Source organism: Antechinus flavipes, chromosome 2 (genome assembly GCF_016432865.1).
Source record: "Antechinus flavipes isolate AdamAnt ecotype Samford, QLD, Australia chromosome 2, AdamAnt_v2, whole genome shotgun sequence".
Classification (NCBI taxonomy): Eukaryota; Metazoa; Chordata; class Mammalia; order Dasyuromorphia; family Dasyuridae; genus Antechinus; species Antechinus flavipes.
Genome location: NC_067399.1, coordinates 456,357,861 through 456,379,714, shown reverse-complemented (window position 1 = coordinate 456,379,714; position 21,854 = coordinate 456,357,861). Strand labels below are relative to the sequence as shown.

At 34.9% G+C, this 21,854-nt stretch overlaps 1 protein-coding gene across 1 annotated transcript in view; it reads right to left on the bottom strand.

Moving 5' to 3' along the window:
* Positions 1-21,854, bottom strand: part of PAPPA (pappalysin 1) — a 267,563-nt gene that overhangs the window by 196,976 nt on the left and 48,733 nt on the right. Inside the window, exon 3 of the mRNA XM_051979518.1 lies at positions 10,340-10,485. Within this exon, the coding sequence (XP_051835478.1) occupies positions 10,340-10,485 (146 nt within the window). The remainder of the gene's footprint in view (positions 1-10,339; positions 10,486-21,854) is intronic.

Here is a 21,854-nt window from a genome sequence, read left to right as displayed (position 1 = left end):
CATAGGGATTTATTAGTCTACTTCCTTCATTTATGGATGAGCATACTAAGAACTAGAGTGGCTCAGATTCAGTGATTAGTAAAATAGTATTCAATGAATATTACATGGCTATATGTATATAGGAGAGGATTCTTTTAACCCATCTCTTGGTGGAGGTAAAAGGTCCACATTATTGCATATATTTTTGGACTTTTTCAACATATTGAGCAGCTTTGTCTAAAGGTTCACCATATAACCACTGAATTTAGCAAATGGATAATGTGATGTAATTCCATAGACTATATGCCCAAGGACCTAAGCCACTGGCTTTATCTTTTAGCATCGATCTTTATCTTTTAGCTATGTCTTCATAACTCAGATCCAAACATTTAACCTTTATCTTTTACCTTCTTAATGCAATTTCTTGCCTGTAAACACCTAACCTCTCAGTGCCTCAGCTCTATAAGACATTCTAAGATGAAGAGGTGCCAATCTGTAATAGTAAATAAAGTTCCTCATCAGAAGCTCCTTTTACTAATAAAATCATAATATCAGTGTGAAAAAAGCCCACAAAAGAATATAGATCCACCATGACTCAATCTTTTATCTTCTCTATCTATACTTTTTTTTTATATTTAATTAAGAAATGTTTTATTATTTGTATCTTAGATAGAAGGCTTTGTGTGAAATTCTATAGATATGAAAGGGGGAAAATGATACTCTCCTAAGTCTCATGGAATTAATAATCTAATAATTTCATTTCAGGAAGTCTATTTGCTCACTTTATTCTAAAATTATAGTGTAACAGAATCATAATATAGATTTTTTAAAAAATAAGTTTTTATGAATGTCTTTTTTTATATCCTCATAGTTTTCCCAGGCAATATTCTTCCTCCTCGCAAAGAACCAATTCCTATAACAAACAGTACTTTAAAGGCCAAAAGAGAAAATAAAATAGAAGGAAAATGAAAAAAAAAAACCAGCAAAACTGATCAATATATAGAAACAGTCAAAAACACGCAACCATGTGGACCTTTTACCTCCACAAAAGGTGGGTTAAGAGAATCCAGTCCTATGTCTTATTCAGAACTAAACTTATTCTTTATAATTTCACAATAACTTTTGATGTTTGTAAGTACATGTGGTTGTCTTTCAATTTATATTGTTATAATACTTATGTATATTATATTCTTGGCTCTGCTTCACTCTGCATTAGAGCATGTAAATCTTTCTGTAATTTTCTATATTTGTTACAACATATGTGGTCTATTTTTTTTTTGACATTACATGGTCTAACACCCCAATTTTACAAACAAGGAACCTAATATTGTTTAAGAAAAGATGAATCACTTTCACAAGGTTATTCAATAACTTGGAAGGAGGGTTAGGACCAGCCCCAATATCTCCTGCACTCTAATTTAGTGAGCACAGAATTATAGATGTAGCTCTAGAAGGTACCTTGGTATGCAAAAGAGGAAAAACTCTAATTCTAAAGTCAAATTCCACCTCTAGTGTATGTTATATATTTGACTTGGAGTAAATCATTTCTCCTTGTTGCATCTAGTATTCTTCAAATATAAAAGGTACAAGTTGAACTGGATAGCCTCTTCAGTCCATTTACAGGTATAGACCTATATTTTTCCTTCCAGTTCAGTGCTATCATTTTGCAACTAAAAAAATGCAAAAAAAAAAAAAAAAAAAAAAAAAAAAAAAAAAAAAAAAGGAAATTTAGATTAAGTGACTTGCCCAGAAGCATATCATGTAAAAGTAAGAAACAAGATTTGAAGCTAGGTTCTTTCAATTCTAAGAGACCTCAAAAAAGATCATCTAGTCCAAGCATCTCATTCATATTTATAAACTATGATGATTAGGTATCCTCAGAACCTGAAGGGAGTGAATGAAGAGATACTGGCTTTGGGTAGAATCAGCCAGAGAAGGCTTCATGAAGGGAAGAGGGACATTTCAGCAAGATTTGGAAGGAACAGAAAAGAAGTGGATTGGCTAAGAGAGATAGAGCATCTACAGTAAGGAAAGAAAAAAAAAACTGTAGTGAAGGAAACAGGATTGAAGTATCAACAGGGATATGCTGGAGCCAGCTTGATCTGGCTTGTGGGAACTTACTGTTTAGTTTTCAGAGTAACCTTTTACATTTTAGAAATGAACAAATGCTACAAATCAAAGCTTGTTTTATTGTTTTGCTGATTCTCCAGATTTATTAAAGTGATTAAAGTGAGAAAATGTTAATAATGTATATTAAATGAGGTCCTCTGGACGGGCCTCAGTCTCAGCAAGATAATCACTAAGAGGATATTCAGGAATAGAGTCTAAAATCTTTATCACATCATTATACTAAGTATTAAGTATCTGTAAACTAGAGAACCATCATCTCATCAATCATACTTAGTTAACACTTTGTTGTAAGTATGTTTGTTTCAAGTATACTTCTCCAGAGTTCCGGCCCTCTATAATTAGACTTAAAAGTGTATCACAGGTACATTTTTTGGAGAGCCAGTTGTTAAACATGTTAAACATCAAACATCAAAGCACCATACCTTATATGTGAGTGAAAATTGGGTGTTTCATGACAAAGAAATCTCAATGTAGTCTAGGATAAGAAACATACAAAATACCCCATAGCAGAGGTATACTATATGCTTTGCAATCTGGTGTGTGGCAGAGGGCCTTTTACACAGTAGGTACTTAACAATTCTTAACAATTATTTTTTATACTGACTTGAATGGAGAGCTTCATGAAATATTTGTGGATATCAATTGAGGGGGAATAGCATATCTCCAGGAGAGGCAGAGAAATATAATAGAAAGATAAATAACCTTGGAGTCAGGAGAATCAGATATTTGCTAACTCCATGACCATTGATGGGAATTCACTGGATAAGAGGCTAAAGATGTTATGTAATTTCATACCTAGAGTATAATGCTCCATTCTGGATGCCACATTTTAATGGAAAGGCGGAGTATATTTAGAGAAGGGAAACCAGCATGGTAAAAGGTCTTGAAGTTATGTTACATAAGGGGACTGAGGATATAATTCAGCCTGGAGAAGCTGAATGTGATCATGATCTTCAGATTTCTGTAGGGTTGTCATGAGAATGTATTATAGTAGAGAGGGCACCGCTCTCAAGAGTAAGGAAGACCTGAATTCGTGTCCACTTGGGGCACCTATTAACTGTGTGACCCTGGGCAAGACATTTAATTTCTCTAGGCTTCAGTTTCATTATCTTTAAAGTGGGGCATTTAAAGATACCTTCTGGGATCTTGCAATCCTATGAGATTGTTTCCTTTGTGTGTGTGTATTTGTGTGTGTGTCTATGTATGTGTAAATGGATGGGTCCCTTTGGCAATCTTGTTAAGCTTCTGGACCCCTTATTGGAAAAACAATTTTAGATTCATAAAGCAAAATATATTAGATTACATAGGAAATTCATTATAATACCATAATCAATGTTTTTTTAAACAAGTTCCTGGACCTTAGGTTAATGACTTTTTCTGTTATCCTGTAAATGCAAAACTAACATTACAAGATAGGAGGAATTACAGGGAGACAGATTTCAGCTCAACATAAGAAAAATGATTTTTTTAATTATTTAGAATCATTCAATAATGGAATAAGTAGGCTTCCTCATAAAGTAGTACTTTCTCAGACACTGATAATGTTCAAAGAAAGTATATATGACTACTTGCCAATAACATGGTACAAGGTATTAGAAGTTTTGTATATGAGTTTGAGCTAAATGTTTGATTGGATCCCTTTGACTCTAATATTCATTGACTGAGATAACTTCCACAGTGGTCCAGGATAGGAATATATTGCCCTTTTCTAAGAATGATAAAGTGCATCTCCTTGTTGGAGTACATAGATAATTTTTGCAGCACTGAACTATATATTCTGCACCACTTGGATCAAAATAAAAACAGAGGCAAGCCTTCTGAAATGAAATTTTCTGTTTCTGTATATTTTATGACTCATGGAGAAATGGCACCTTCCTTATCATGGAGTGAACAAATTTTAAGACATGTACCCAAACTTTAAAACACAAATTAATGTTATGGAAGATTAATATTTAGGGCTGAACAAACCTGTAAGCAGCCCATCAGAGTTAAGGGAAAAAATGATGTCACAAAGAATGATGACAGAATAAAATTTGACTATAGTACCCTGTTAATTTGGGGAAACGAGATTGGAGTAAGATTTTAGCCAAGGGAATTTTATCACTAGGGAAATTGCTGAGATGACAAGCTCACTAAGTTATGGAAAATCACAGATTCTATTAATTCTGCCCTGCTTAATGCCTTCTTTTGTAAAGATAAAGGAGAATGCATGAGGATTGGTATAGGAGGAATAAAAGAAACTAAGATAGGAAATCTTTTCTAGGTATTTTTTCAGACATAGTAAGAAATTCATTGTCTCATGTCTTTTTTTTTTTTTTTTTCTAGGACATTTTAGCTTAACTACAGGACAAGGAGATGGAAACAAAGCTAATATAAACTGGGATTGACTAGGATTGAAAGGGACTCATTAGACAAGAAATGAATGTTTTCTGTACTTATGAGAATGTGTTTCTCATGGCAATCAAAACCTACATCAGCTATAATTCTCAAGAAAAAGCTTTTACTTCATCAGATGGCTAGTATTTAGGCAAGAACTATATGGCATATTTCAGTTTTTAAAAATTAATAAGTAATGCATAGGATTTGTGGTCACAAGAAAGAATGGAATAAAATAAAAGATGAATCCACAGACTAAGAGGTAGAGAAAATTGTTTACACAAGAAATTTATTTTCCTTTTCAGTATCTATAAAGAGTCAACTTGAAATTGCCTGATGAAAACTGGATACCAAAACAAATCCCAACAGTGAATACATTTACCTATGCCCAAGCATACTCTAATGTCTTAAATGTGGCATTTTGGGTTTCCTTTATTTGTACTTTTAAAGCAAAGTTTTTTAGTTGTTAGTTTAAAAATAAAAAGCTTTTTCTATTTTGATGAATAAAAATAATGGCATTTAGCATTTAACAAATGTTTAATACAGTAAAATAATTCATAAAATAAAGGTAGTAAAATAAAATTTGGGGGGTACATCCCCTAATATGTTGTACACATATATGTGTGGCTTAAAAAGATTGGGGGACAAGATTATAAGGGTGAGTATAATAGATTTGCCTGATTATGATGACTTAATAACTGGGGCATCACATATAGAATGACCTCTCTTGATCTGTGAATCAATTTTTAATCTTTATCTCTCTTTTTTTTTTTTTTTTTTTTTTTTTTTGCTTTGATAAAATGTTACCTCCTCCACAAAGATTTTAGTGATTATCCCAGCTGGAAGTTATCTTTCTATGATTTTAGAGCTAGAGATGACTTTATAGACCATCTAATTCAACCCTTTCATTTTGCAGATGAATAAGATTTGGGGAAAGGGTAGGTGACTCACACAAGGTGAGTCAGCTAACAAATACCAAAACCATGACTAGAAGTCAGATTTCCTGACTCAGTGCAGTGATTCTTTCTTCTCTGATTTTAGAACACTTTCTAATTCTTTTACATACTTATTACAGAATAATTTGTTGTTTATCTGGGAACATGTCTAATTATTCCTACTAGAATAAGCTTCTTGAATTCATGATCATGTCTTATTTCATTTTGTACCCTTTAGAGTGTAGCTAAATATATTGCATGTAGTAAGTACTTAATAAATACTTTTAGGGGATGTGTATCTTTAAATAGTTTTTATTCTTCAAGATAGGACTTGAATTTTTACTTGCTCACAGTATTTATAAAGTACAAGGTTGTCCAATTTTCTCCCTCTGTACACATTTAAAATGCCGAGATTTTCACAGTAGCTTAAATGTTACGTTTAAGCTGTCATTGCTTTACTATAAATCTGAGTCCTTCAGCTTTTGAAAAACTGTGTGGAATCCTCTTCCTTCAGGAATATTTAGTCATCCTCTTCAGTTCTGTGTTCAGATGAAGCATTTCTAAATCACCTTGGGAACCCCTGTACTCTAATATAATTTATATTGATTTGGTTGCAGACTTCCAATTCTTTCTGTTGATGCTTAAATTTTTCCTACTCAACTGTCTGGTTATTATCCAACCAGTCAATTATTTCTTTACATTTGTCAATGATCTTCTCTTTGCCTTCATTACCAATTCTTCCTTAAAGTTTCTCATTCTGCATTGTGATCTTCACGTTGAAAGCAAAAGATTCAAATGAGTTCTTGGAAAGACACTCCATTTCTTTGCTTCTCATTTTTAGTGTTGTATTTCTTATTTTCTTAGATCTCAATGTCATTTTTGTTCAGGTGACTTTTGTAATTGGTGATGGTGATGTTATTCTCCTTTCCAGTGCTTTATCCACAACAGAAACACAGAGGATGCTATTTGCATCAATGTCAAATGCTATTTCAGTCCGAGGAATACTCCTGGAAGCATGGGGGATTTCTGGGAGTTCAAACTTGCCAAATAGGTTGTTATCCTTTGTCATTAATCTCTCAACTTCATAGGTTTGAATAAGTACATCAATCTAATTGTCTGGGTAGTTAAAAAAAATAGATTTGTGTCTGCTTGGTAGAGATAGTGTTGTGTGGTTGATCAGAATTGTCCTAATTCCACTGAAATTTCTAAACCAAGGGAAAGGAGAGTGATAGCCAACATCAACAAGTCCTGAACATTCTTAGATTTCTCTCCAGATGAGAAGACAGACTGGGCAGCAGTACCAAAGACAATAACCTCATCAGGATTGATACTCTTAGGGAGTTCCTTGCCACTGAGGAAGTTTCTGGATCTTGGGTATGTTAGTGTAACCAACCACAAAATTGTTGCCATAAATCTGTAACTTAGCTAATTTGGTATGTCTTAGGGTCTTTTCCATGGACACCAAGGGGCCACAGACAAAGTCATCAAAAACCAACAATAGCCAAAACTGATTGAAAACCTTGTGAGTACATGTCATTGTGTTAGGCACTAATGCTACTTGCATATAGGAAAAATCTTTTCTTCAAGGTTATATTTATGTGGTGTGTACACTGCATTAGTGGCATTGTGGGATATTAGGCTGTCCTGATTGATGAGAGCTCAGTATTACCAGCTATCCAATCTTTTACTTCCACCTTCTTATTCAACATGCTTCCTCAGCCTCCAGCCTCTTCTACCTCTTTATTCCAGGAACAGTGATCATACCAGCAACACTATTACTATCTGAGAAGCCCAAGTACTTTTATTGTATTATGGCTACATTCATCCTGTTACTTACTAGAATAAAATACCCTTTCTGGCCAAATTTCTCTATATGTTTTCCCTCTGCCATTTAACCTATAACTTTTTTTAGGACAGAGATCATTTATATTTTTGTATTTATGTCTCAGTTTTTAGCCCAGTGCCTGACACATTATAAACACTTATTAAATACTTTTGCATTTTTTCATTCATTCACTCAGTTAAAAATATACTGTGACCATATGACTTTTCTTTTTTTTGATGGAGTGAATTTTTTAACCTCACTATCTTCTTCTGAATATGAATCCAGAACTTAATTAAACCATAGTAGCTATCTATGACTAGATACTTTTTCCCTTGCTCATTCATTTTTATTTTAATAGCTTATCATTGTATTCATGTTTATTTCTTAAGATCAGAATAAAATTAACTTTTTTTAAAAAAAAAAAAAAAATAAAATACTGTGTGAAGAAACTCGAATGTTCAACCAAAAATTTTGGACTTTAACCCATCCTTTAATGAGAACTAAAAATGTATCATTAGGAGAAAGGGAGAGAGTAATCAGCTTTTTCCTTAATTCTCCCTGACTAGAAATGATTTTTTTTCCCTTTCAGACTTCATACACAACTTTGTTTTATAATTATCTAGTGAATTTACCATGTAATATTGCTAACTGTATTTATCCATACTAATATCTTCTTTATTTCACTACATCGTAAGCTCCATGAGGCTGTATCTTTTCTAAACTTCATAAGTTTTCCAAAGCCTAGCACAGAATTTTTCACATAAGATGGCAATTGTATTATATTATGGAAACGGGGTTTTAGAACAATAATTTTTTTGTGGCTGGGAGAAGAAGAATCAGACATAAAAGACAATGTGATCAAAAAGACCAGTGAGAAGTATTATTGCAAATATCTGGTGAAAATTCCCTGGACTAGTATGTTTCAAGACCAGAAACTAAGAGCAAAAAGGCACTCCTATCTTACTGAACAAAACTCTGTCCTGCTCCCCAACTCATAGAATGCCTGGGGAATGTGCCACAACATCATAATATTACAGCACAGTGGTCCCATATCCCTTCCTTTTGGAAGACATATAGGGAATGGCATGGAGAGCATCTAAAGTGGGTAAGTGGGCAGGGAGAAAAGCTAAGTACCCTCCATATTATGCTCAATTCTCTTACATGTAACAGAACCATAGATGGGAAACTAGTATTAATCGGCAGACAACTTTAGGAAAAATAGAAGCTGGTTCTCTTACAAGAGGCATAATTCTGATTTTCAGCTTATATCAAGGCATCTAATCATAAGACTGAATGCTTCAAACTAGACCTAGAGCTTCTTGGATATTGCTAAAAAATGATGGTAATTTCTAATTTTTGTTCACTGAATTGAATAATGGGTTAGAAAAAGAGGAGAAATCATTATGTAATGAGAATAAGGGATTACAGATGAATGACCTGAATGGTTAAATGATATCTAAAAATATTAGAAAAGAATGAGCACAAGAAGATCCCCTATGGAGAATTTATGGAAAGACATGAACAAAACTGACACAAGATGATAAGTTCATTAGAGATTATGAGCGGTACCAATGGAAAGAATACCTCAACACATAAAATCAGAACATTGCACAAATTCCTACTTAAAAATTAACACATATATTGTGATTCATAATAATAGCTAACAGACATTGAGTTTTAAGACTTTCAAAGCACTTTACAAATATTATTTCATTTGCTCTTCATAACAACATTGAGAAGAAGTTGCTAATGCCCTTTATTATAAATGAGGAAACTGAAACAGGCAAAGATTAAATGACTTAAACCTCACACAACTAGGAAATATCTGAGATAGATTTTGATCTTAGGTCTTCCTCTTTCCAGTTCCAGTGGTCTACTGTTCCACTTAGCTATTGATAAGAAAAGAAACCACAGAGAACATTTAGTCCAATCCATTTATTTACAGATGTTATAACTAGTTCCTAAAGAGTTACTATCACTTCCTCAAGATCACATAGCAATTAAGTGTTAGGCAGATCATTTCTATAGTCACCTTGAATGGTTCATGAGGGCTGAAGTTAGAGTTTCAGCATGAACATCTGCACCTTGAAAACAGTCAGTTGCTACATATCAGGAAATGATTTTGTGTGTGTGTGTGTGTGTGTGTATTTTTTAATTTATCATAAGAGTATGTTATGGATCCAATTTTTATTTCCTCTAGAAAATCAAATATTAAACTTTTACTATCACAACTCTGCAGTCAGATCTTCTGGATCCTAACTTAGCAATATTTCTCCTTCATGTCAATATGTTTCTCATATTTTGCCTTTTAAAAAAAAAATAGATGACTCATAGATTACATTTCATAATGGATTATAGTGTTCAAAGGAACTTAAAGGAAGATCTAACACCCCCACAATCTCTCAAATGTCTAACTCCTATTGCGAACTAACAATACACATTGTAGTAAGTTTGCTATAATCAATGAAACACAACCAAGTCAACTGAGCCACTCAGAAAACCCCTTAACCTAGGTGCCTCTTAGAAGGTAGGTTCTATGTTGGAAGCAATAACCACTAAATAAAAGTACCAGCTTTTTATTTTGGATAGGTCAGAGTGAATTGTATGAATGAGCAGGTATGGATGGGTCCTGATCTTCATTACAGATCTCATGCCATCTTTTTTCTCAAATATACTCCTCTTTCAAAAATTCTCTACTATAATTCATGGCATCACTCTTCTTCAAGTCTCCCAAGCTTACAACCTTAGAATCCTCACCTACCCCCTCTATATAATTGCATATATCTATTACTAAATTTTGTCACTTCTACTTCCACAAGATCTTTCTTATTTCTTTCTATTCTCTACTCAAAACACATGATACTGCCTCAAAGGTCATTAACCTGAATGTGAATATGAGACTAGAGAAAGGGCGATGTCGTCTCAAAATAAAAGACCTCAATTCATTTAAACCAGACATTTCTCCTCATCTGTCTGGCAAGTACTATGGTTTATCACCCCAGATTAAGCTTGAACTGATTATACACTGGAAATAAACTAGAACCCAAGTAGCTTACCTCCTAAAGAGAAAACCTCTCAAGTGTTTGAGACTCACCTAAATGCATCAAGGCCTCCTTGTCCCAAGGCCAAGTCGCAACTCCAGCCAGCTCTTCTTCTGAGGAGTTTGCAAAGAAGATATTAAGGTGTGTGGATCCATCCAATTTAAGAATGTTCTTCAATTCATTGACATCCAAGTAAGCTCTGCAATAGAAATATAATTTGCTATTATTTCTGTAAAGGGATTGGGATACAGAGAGAGACCTTGATATAGTCTGGAATAAAAGGTCACTAGGAAATACTAGCTTCCCAGAAAGGTACAAAATGTCTTTTCCTGAGCCAGCAGTTCTAAATAGGCTTTCCGTGGTCATTTGGCAATGACAGATATTTTGATTTTGACCCTTGTGAGCACTTACCATTTTTTTATTAGGGAAATTATTCTCTGAAATTGCCTTACTCTTTGAATTTGTTTAAAACATAATAAAGGTTCTCTTAAGATGGGATCAATGTCTGCTATTTCCTCATTAATCCCCAATAAATTTTTACAACAGACATGGGCAGACTTGCTGATTCCAGGGGTTCTATAGAAAGAAAAAAAATTAAGGGGTGTATTTTCATGATGGACAATTGATTATTCTTTTCAGCAGCATGTACTGTCTTTAGAGAATCACAGTGGTATGGAAGTAACCATGCTTAAGCATCCAATAGTGCTGCTGTTTTTATGTATCATCTCTTGACTCAACTGGATACGTTTTCAACATCCCACTTGATATCAAATGTGGACTCCTGGGGCGATTATAACCTAACTTTGACCCAAACATGAGTAGCAATATATATGCAGGTGCCATTGGAAAATCCACCACTTTCTTCATAAGTATACCTAATCTTTGCCCCTCAAATCATCTTGTGGCTCTGGGAGGTCCCCCTAGAAAAATAGGCTCTATGGTGGGAGCAATAGCCAGTTGGAAAAAGCCTCACCTTGATCTTTTCAGTTTGGATGAGATAGAGTGATTCACACAGGTTGAACAAGCATGGATGGACGCTGAACTTCATTACAGATCTCCTGACATTATTTTTCCCCCCTCAAATCAGTCTTCTTTTAAAACTCTCCATTATTATATATCAACAATCTTCTAAGTGCCCAGGATTACACCCTTGATGTTTTCCTCAGTTTCCTCAATTTTACCTTCCACCTTCACAGCAAATATATGTGTATATGTATATGTATGTGTGTAAATGTATATATGCATGTATATGCTTATGTGTGTATTCATATATATATGCATATGTATGTTTATGTATGTACGTGTGTATATAAAATCAATGTTTAAATCTTACCTTTTAATCTCCTTAGCATCTTTCTAATCTCTTCTCTTTTCCCTAATCATAAGATGCACCTTTCCCCCTCGGTTTAGCACCTCTTCACTTTTCATCGGTACTAGGCAATAACTTCCTAGTTGGTCTCCTTGTTTTATGCCCCTGTCTTATTCAAGCCACACAACTTCTACACAGCTGCCTATTAAAGTGTAGAGCTAACCATTTCACTTCCATATTGAATAAACACAGGGGCTTCTTAAGGACTTTAGGATCAAATATTATCTCATTCTTCTTTAATGTCTTTATATATGTATATATTTTACAATGTTTCCATTATTGATACATGTATATATTTTATATATTTTAAAATAAATATACACATATCATGGGTGAATACTCAGTTTTTAAAAATAGCAATGTACAAATAAATAAGTTTAGAGACCAGCAACTTAAAGAACAGAAGACTAAGAAAGATCGGGAGGAAAAGGATCAACCAGAACTTAGATTAGATCATTGCATGGGAAATAAAGAAGCATCGCGTAATGGAAAGAGCCCTGGATTGAAGGGCAAAAGACATAGAATACAAAGCCAGCATATTCAGTGTATTAAGAAAATTCATTTCCCTTTTCTGGGCCTCATTTCCTCCATCTGCAAAATGAAGGGATTGAACTATGATCTCAAAGATTCCCTCCAACTTCATCATTCTTTTTCTAACTGAAATAGGAGGAGTTTTGAATATTTAATCCTGAAGTCAAAGTGCCAATTATATGGGAAGAAGGAAAGAAAAGATCAGCTAAGGTCCTAAGAGAGGGTAAAGATGAGAAAAATAAAAATGGAATCAGCCACAGACATGTTTCTGCTGGCACAGAACATGAACTGGCTTATCATCTCCTGTTGGTTCATTAAAAAGGCTGCAATGACTTCAAGGGGAAAGCAGTGAGAGTGTCAGATGTATGTAAATATGTACATTTGTGTGTGTGTGTGTGTGTGTGTGTTTGTATGAATATGTGTGTATATGTATATACATATGGAAGGAAAGGAAAAGAAGGAAGGAAGGATGAAAAGAATGGAAGGAAAGAAGGAAGAAAGGAAAAGAGGGAAAGGAAGAAGAGGGGAGGAGAGAGAAGAAACTACTGCCTCAGTAGTCAAACTACTAGAGATTCAGTGTTCTAAAATCTCCTGCACTTAGTCAACAGAATCTGCTTTCTTCACAATAGAATGTTTCCATACATGTCAAAAGCATCTCAACTTATACATCAGGGTCTGCTTGACTTTGTAAAACTCTGCTTACAAATATATGATTTTCTCTGCAGGTGGAGGAGTTAAGGAAGAAAATTCAGTTCACCTTTCCAAAAACAAATCCTGTTAAGAGACTTGTTAGGGAAATTCCCATTTTCAGAGCAATTGGTGATTATTGACCCAAATCACAGCAAGTTGATTTCACAGATCATGAAAGTAAAATGTGAATGGGATCTCATGCATTAGCTAACTTTTTATGGGAAGCCAAAAGTCCAGAACATGGAAGTGATTTTGCCCACTGTCACAGAAATAGTAAATAACAGAATTGAGACTAGAACCCAACTCCCTTCCCCCCTCTTTTTTCCAGGGCTGTAACAAAGCAACAGACTTTAATTGTATTATCAGGATCCTACAGCTCACAAGCTATTAGCAAAAAGCAGGATTGGGAGAGAGCATCAGTGGTTTAAGTGCATTTAAGTGACACAGTAGAGCTCTGGACCTAGAGTCAAAAAGATATGAGTTCAAATTTGGATTCAGACATATACTAACTGTGTAGTCCTGAGCAAATCATTTAATCTCCGTCTGCCTCAGTTTTCTCATCTCTAAAATGGGAATAACAATAGCACTTACCTACAAGGATCATTGTGAAAATCAAAAGAGATATTTGTAAAGTGCTTAGAATGGTGCTTCATACATAGTAATGTTTAATAAATACTTGTTCCCTTCCACTTCCTCATCTTCATTGTAACACATTCTGTCACCACCATTAGGAAGGTAACTCTAAGGCTACTATCAACAGATGGATTGTCTTCAAAAACGAAGGTTAGAACAATATTCATGTAAATCTACACATATATGGTGGAACTCTGAATGGATCCAGCCATTCTAGAGAGTAATTTGGAGCTATGTTCAAAAAATTATCAAACTGTGCATACCCTTTGATCCAGCAGTGTTTCTACTGAGCTTTTATCCTAAAGAGATCATAAAGAAGGGAAAAGGACTTGTATGAGCAAAAATATTTGTGGCAGCCCTCTTTGTAGTGGCTAGAAGCTGGAGACTGAATGCATGCCCATCAATTGGAGAATGGCTGAATAAGTTATGGTATATAAATGTTATGGAATATTATTATTCCTTAAGAAACGATCAGCAGGATGATTTTAGAGAAGTCTGGAGACACTTACATGAACTGATGCTGAGTGAAATGAGTAGAACTAGGAAATCACTGTACATGGCAACAATATTATGTAAAGATCAATTCTGATGGATGTGACTCTTTCCAACAAATTGAGGCCATTTTCAGTGATCTCATGATGGAATGAGCCATCTACACCCAGAGAGAAGACTGCGGGAACTGAGTATAGATATAGCATAACATTCTCATTCTTTTTGTTGTTGTTCATTTGTATTTTGTTTTCTTATTCATTTTCTTTCCTTTTTGATCTGATCTTTCTTGTGCAGCAAGATAATTGCACACATATGTTTACATATATTGGATTTAACATATATTTTAACATGTATAACATATTGGATTCCTTGTCATCTAGGGGAGAGGATCGGGAAAGGGGGAGGAAATTTGGAATACAAGGCTATGTAAGGATCAATGTTGAAAAATTATCCATGCATATGTTTAAAAAAAATCTACACTATATACACAAACTTTGATGTAGATACACATCAAAGCCTAACTTCAGGTACTGTAGATCTCAACCCTCCTCCCCAAAAGAAAATCAGTATAGGAAACTCACTGATGCTGATGCTCATCTCATTGATAGCTTAAAATCTGAGATAGTTGCTTGGGTTACACTGAGAGATCAAGCAACTTAATCATAGTGAAACCATAGATATCAGGGACAGGATCTGAAATGAGCTCTTTTTGTGTCCAAGAATGACAATCTATTTTTTATGCTATGGGATCTCTCTACTGTGGCTTTTGTACTTTACATGTTTAAAAAATGTTTCCTGAAGGAATGAGCTACTGAACCAAGGAATATGATGTCAGTGCTTGAAAATGAATTGTTAGGCTAGCATAGACACATCCCAATTATCCATTTCATATAAAACTGCAAGCAGAAGACCTATAGACCAAATGGTTAGGGGAGGCCAATTTTCACAGTTTTTCACAAAGGACATCTGGCAGCAGTGTGGGCTAGAGGTGTAGGCCAGTTTCTTTTCAAGATCCAATAACAAGCAGAATGTCCCTATGTCTAAGATGAGCAAACATGACAAATTCAATAGCTAATCCTCAAGATGTTTTCCAGAAACCTAACTGTGTTGCCCCTAATCTCTTGGCCCTTAGCAAAATGAAAGAGAGTTCCTGTCTGGGAGGCATGTTAACCTGGAATATAAAGAATGTTCTTTTCTTTTGTCCTTCTAGTTCCAAACTAGAATAGAACCCTGAAGCTAAGAGTAGCCCAGAAAAGATGGGAGAATGGAAAATAAGAGTTAGCCATGTTCTTCCATTCCTCAGGACAGCTGTGGGTTAGGTTTAGGTCAGCTTTTTAAATCATTTATTTATTTCATCCCAAGGAGTTGGCCCATCTTATCAGAAGTTCTCTTGGATGGACCCTGCAAATTACGTTAAGGATTCTTGAGAAGATAATTTCTCTACCCTAATTCACACATCTTTAGGCTAGGAAATATTCATTAGAAGAGAAATTAAGAACTATCCTGGGGAGAGGGATTTCTGTTCCTTAAAAGTTCTTCCTGCTGAAAAGATAGGCTTGCTTCTGTCTACTGTTTCTTAAGTGAGTTCCTCTAATATTTTGTGAGATTCAGTTTCCCCAAAGGGAAAGAAGTAGGGAAATTTGCATGGCCCCAAGACCTTGTCGTCTCTCTCCCTGGAGACCCTGTCAATGGAAAACAGCCTGTGTTCTATAATAGTGTTCCTGTTATTGCCTGAAGTAATTTCCTCTAAAATACTTTGAGGCTTGGAATCCCCTTGGCCCCCTGCTGTCTCAGTGAGAAGGAGAAAATATTTAGTGACATGTCACAGTGTGAAGGTTTGTTGCATTTTCCCGTCACTCTGTCAGACATGTTTATCACAAAACGAATGGTTCAAATCTGGATTAGCGGCTGGGAAAGACAACCACTGCCAGCCTTTGTGCTTCTCTTCCTATTCTCAAGCTAAAGTGATTTTTGTTTTTAAATTTTCTATTTTGACTTTTGCCTAAATGTTAGTGGGCAGGATTGGCCCTCGGTAAAACTATGAAGTAGGTCAAATTTGTCTTTAGCGGAGCCAGATTCTTTGCTGCTGACACTTTCTGTTTCCTTGTCTCCACATCAGGGTTCCTTGTATCTTGCTCATAGATTCTCCTTTCCAACTTTCTTCCCCAATTCGGAACCTACTCTCAAGAGGAAAGGTCTATGATTTGCTAATCACATGGCCTTAGATCTCTGTTTTCTCATTTATCAAATGAAATAATCCTTTTCAGATCTAACATCTTATGTTCTTCAAACTATAATTCTATATTTTCATATTTTATATTCTAAGATCCCCATACTGTAAGATCCCATACTATATGAACAAATATCCATTCTGGCTCCAACATTTGATGACCCAAGGTCCCTTACAACTCTGCAAGTCTGGGGCCATCCTTTTTTCTTCATTATTCTTTTCATTGAGTGAAACTTCTCCCAAACTAAACTCAACCCTTTGGTCCAAACCACGTTCTCACAGTTCTCTACTTGCCATAGTCAGAGGGAAGTTACTGATCCTCTTATTTAACCTAACATGTCTAGAATTATCAAGGAATGGGCTTACTCTCTCATTCTGATTAAATTCAATTCACCTTACTTTAATCAGATACCCAATATGTAGGGCTCAATATTTGGAATAGTTTCTTTATTGGAGTCAAATATTGAATCCATTGGAATCTCTGTACCTCACCCTCACTGTCAAGGTTATGTGGAGCCCGTGGAATGTCGGTTAAATGGGCCTGAGAACCCACAGAGAGCCAAAGAACCTAGACTTAACTCTCCTGCCAAAATCACATTTCAAAGCCATGAGTGCAGTTTTGGAGAGGGATCAAAGCTATCCCAACTGTCATAAGAATATTTCCTTTATGCATCTCACGGGGGAGTGCCAACAACATATTTCATAAATGCATTGGCCTGAGATGGTATGATACAATAATAGCTTGAATGGTAAAGCTGTCAGAACAAGTTTTATAGAAAAAGTAAAAGGGAAAAAAAGAGAACAACACACAACAACAACAACAAAAGACAGTCTTAGAATTAAATAAAATGTTCATCAGTATTCCTGTAATGGAAAGAGCTTGTGAAGTTTTCAGTCTCTCAAGTTCCAAAAGTATAACATGACCATTAGCATGCTGTAAAGCAGGAATCTACCACAGGCCCAGATGTCCTAAGCATCATTACAGCCCGGCAGGGATTTTGAATCATCATAGTCTGTATTTCTGTTCCCACCCAAAAGCAGTTTGCACATGAGTAGCCTTTCCTCACAGAGAGCAAAGATCAAGAAACTTTGAAAGGTGCAAAGCCAAGGTTCTGACCTCTTTCCTTCTTGTGTGCAAGATGGAGGATGGGACAGAGGAAAAGCTGTCCCATGATTCTTTCCATACTGTCTGCCGACTTGCTCCTGGAGATAGATCCTAGGACCTCTTATGAGTTTTGGAGAGGCAGTTGGCAATGTCTAGCACCAGCAATAGAGCTCCATAAATGTCAGGACCCCATTCACAGTTAAATAAAAGGGTCTCTTTGCCAAGAAAAGTGTTGTACTTTCCTTACAGGAAGCCTCCCCTCCCCAGGTAAGCCCTCTAATCAATCCTACCTCACTCTAGATTCCCACTTGGCTTCCAAAACACAAAAATAGCCTCTTGACTAGTTGCCAAAAGGGGTCAGTAATTTCAGAAACATTCTTCTAGTTGCTGAACAGTTCAAACCATTTGAATATGATTGTCAAAAATGAAAGTCAAAGGTATTTTTAAAAAATTCATTTAGTAAGATAAATGGCAAAATGTTTATTGTAGTTATATCTTTGTATTCTGAAGCATAGGTTTTATCCTATTTATGATCTGTTATAAATCTAAATTTCATACTTAATCTCAAGGCTTCTAATGGCCCCAGCTTCATCTTCCTTCTTTAAATGTACATCAAAAATGCCTCAGTTTATCTTTTCTCTGAAAATGTTAATAGAAAAATTAAACAATGAAAAACTAAAGGAAACTTTCAGAGGGATTATTAAATTCTTTAATCCTAGTGATTGGCTATTATAGTTATTGCCTTTGTACACTGATGCCCAGGGATTATGGGTATAAATCTGCTCTGCCATTTTACCAATTTGAGCTCTGACATCCTCATTCACAAAATTCAGTTTCTTATTCCTGCCCTATCTGCCTCTTAGACTTGCCATGAGGATCAAATGACATAATCAATCTGAAAGTATTTGAAAATTGTAAAGAACACACACACACAATCTGTCATTGTCATTTTACCTGAAAAAAACGTAAAGAGAACATTAATGACAACTGCTGTCTGGTTGTGGCTGAGGTTCAAATAGTTTAGCCTTCTTTCTTCCTTCTTTCCTCCAGCATCACTTCCTTTTTATAGTATCCCAACCACAATCAATAAATAAACTAACCAACCACAGACAGCTAAGGGACGCTTACTCACTGACTATGGTGGGGGGTAAGTCACGTTTGCAAAATTAAATGACATTTAAATACCAGCAGTGTATATTTCCAAAGCTCTAAGGGGGAAAATTACACTACATATTAATAGGAAGAATTTACATATATAAAATTTTATGCAAGTTGTATAACCACTATAAAAAACAAAACAAAACAAAACAGATGACACAATGGAAAGAATGCCCAATTCATCTTACTGAATTCAACTCTGGCCTCAGGTACTTACTAGTTGTGTGACCTTGGACAAGTCACTTAACTCAATTTGCTTTAATTTTCTCATCTATAAAATGAACTGGAAAAATAAATGGCAAATCACTCCAGTACTTTGCCAAGAAAACCCCAAATGGTGTCTCAGAGAGTTGGACATGATTGAAACAATTAAACAATGAATCTTTTGGATTTTTAATTATATAAATCTAATGCCACACTATTACCACAATCTAAAGTCTGGCTAATGTCAAGATAAGCCAGATAAGGAAATTTTCAAATACTACTGCCACAAGACTGATGGTATGACACAATGTGGCATGATAAAACTACAATGAATTGAAGGGACAGGCAAAAGTTTTCCCTCTTTTGGAAATTGCTTCTCCATTATAAGTTTCCTAAGATGAGGTTTCATCTATAGTTTCAAAGTATAAATAGAATTTCACACAGTTTTAAAAATGCATTTTCAAATGACTTTCCCCCAAAATTTAATTCAATCACCCTTAAATAATTGTCCTGTCATCCACCTCACCCCTCTTTGACATACTTCAAACCTGGAAGAAGATATCTTCATGATTTTCTGACCTGTATTAGGAGAATCAAAAATTCAAATAGAATGCAGGAAATGTGTTCTCACTAAATTTCCATCTCACACTATAGATTTTCTACAGGTTTTGGAGGAGGAGTATAAGTTTGAAAATCAATATTCCCGAAGCTTGCTGCTCTAAAGCTTCAGTATTAATCCGAATTAAAGAATTCTTGAAGCATAGTGCTATGGAAAAAGCATGCGTAATTCTACCACTGTGTAATCTTGGGCAAATCACTGCTGTCATCTGTTGTGGCACAGTGACACAGTGACCTTATCAATGAAATTAAAGAAATGTACTATCTAATAACTGAGGTCCCTTCCCTATCTAATATTATAGATTCTCTGTTCTAGCATTTAATAGTTTATAATTCATTCTTTATAGTTCCAACATGTTCTAATAAAATGTGCCTTTCCCCTTCTTTTTCAATAAAACAAAAGAAAATAGTTTAGGAAACCACAGACATGGCATTCCTGAGTCAATTCTGGATCTTTTCCACTCACTGATATTAAGCTAACATTTGTTTCATGAGGACAGAATGACTCTGTATTCAGGGGCCAATGACTCAAACCAGAGATGTTTTATGCTAAGTACTGGCAATGAGGATCCCAGAACCTGGAGCAATGAAATAAAACGTATGCATCAAGAATGTATCAAAATTTGTTACACAGTAGCTAAAGTCTTACTTCACTCAACATTTAAGACATGTAAAGAATTTTTCTCTTCCCACTGGATAGTGTCCCAGGTGTCAGTAGCTACTGACCTATGAAATGAAGTTCAACAGATTTAGCTGTTTGGAATTTCAATTACAATAAACTCTTAATTATTTCCTTTGAGTGAAGGGTAGAAGTAATCCTTCCTTTACCCCTAATCTTGCCAAGGATATAGCTGAAAGGGAAAAAGAGAGGCAGATCTCATGTTGTTTTCATTTATATCTTATTGTTTCTTAAAAATCAATGCAATAGAAAGAGCACTAACTGGGGAGATAAGTAATCTTGAATCTGAATCCTTACTTTCTTGCTAGCTAGAACATATTACCTTGAGTAAATCATCTTATCTTATTTTCATCTGTAAAATTAGGATGGTGAGTTAGATTATTTCTAAGATCCTTTTTATTTTTTCTTGATTCTATTTTATTTGTGGTTTCACATTCTCTCTTTCTTACAATCCTCACCCACTCCACAAAGAAAAAGGAAGAGAAATAAAATCTATCACAAACCTCATGTGGAGTCAAGTAAAGCATATTCTCACATTGGCCATACCTCCAACCAAAATTTTATAAACACACATGCCTATGTATATATGTACAAATATGCCCATATGTGTGAATGTGTATCTACTTATATGTTAAATATTTCCATCTATAATCTAAATCTCTGTCTGGAGATGGAGAGTATATTACATCATGAATCCTCTGACTCATTTCATTGTGTTGATCAGAATGCTTGAATCTTTCAACATTGTTTGTCTATATAGAATTGCAACTGTATAAATTGTTCTCCTGGTTCTGTTAGCTTCACTTTGCATCATTTATTCAAGTCTTTTCCAAGTTTCTCTGAAACCATAGAATCCTTTTAGTTCTAACATGTTGTGATCAAAGATTCCTTCCAGCTTTTACAGTCTAAGTTCCAAGGTCTTTTTCAAAACGACCCTTCTATATTTTATGCCCCCCAGAGTATACAGGGTGTGTACACACATATACTCATACAAGTATGCACATATCCTACAGAAAACAAGGGTTTTTTTTTTCCTGCAGATTAGTATATCTCCTTTAATTTTGTGATCAGATATCATACTTTTTCTGAGATAGAACCTCAAACAGCACCATTTTCCCTCTCTCTATTTTCTACAATTCCTTCACCCACAAAATCCTGAGAAACTATATAATTTGGTATAGCTTTATTCACTATTTCTCTTTGTAGTTTTAAAAATGCTTCAATAGTCAAAAGCCAGTCTTCCTGGCTAACAACTCTGAATGCCTAAATTCACAAGGGACCCAGCATCAGAGAACAGAACCACTTTTGGCTCCTTATCAGAGTAAATTGATTAAATACAACCATTGGCAATTTCCAAATCATTGTCCTGTCACCATTCTACCCCACAGCTCCTTTGTCCCCTAACAAAAGACAATACAAAAGATCTGAAGGGAGGAAAGGAAAAGAATCAATGATCAAATGTTAGAATTTTAAGGGACTTTAAAAACATAATGTCATAACTGGAAGGGAACTTAGGATGAAGAATGTTTAAATACAAAATATAGAATCTTATAGCTAGAAGAAGACTCAAAACTAGAAAGCTAGAACATGTAATAGAATCGAAAGGAATTTTTAAAGTTGAGAAAAAGAAAAGGGACAAAGTCCCCAAAAGGATTGTGTATATTAAAGGTTGTTGAATTTAGGAAAGCAAAACAAATATAAACAAAAAATCAAATTCATTTTCTAGAATTGAATTTCAGCAAAGTAGTGACAAATTTCAGCAAAGTAGTGACAAAACTTCACTCTCAAAAGATGGAAAAAGCTTATAGTAATGACTCTGAGGAGTAAATTGCCTTTTGAGTTTTGTAAAATTTGTTTCA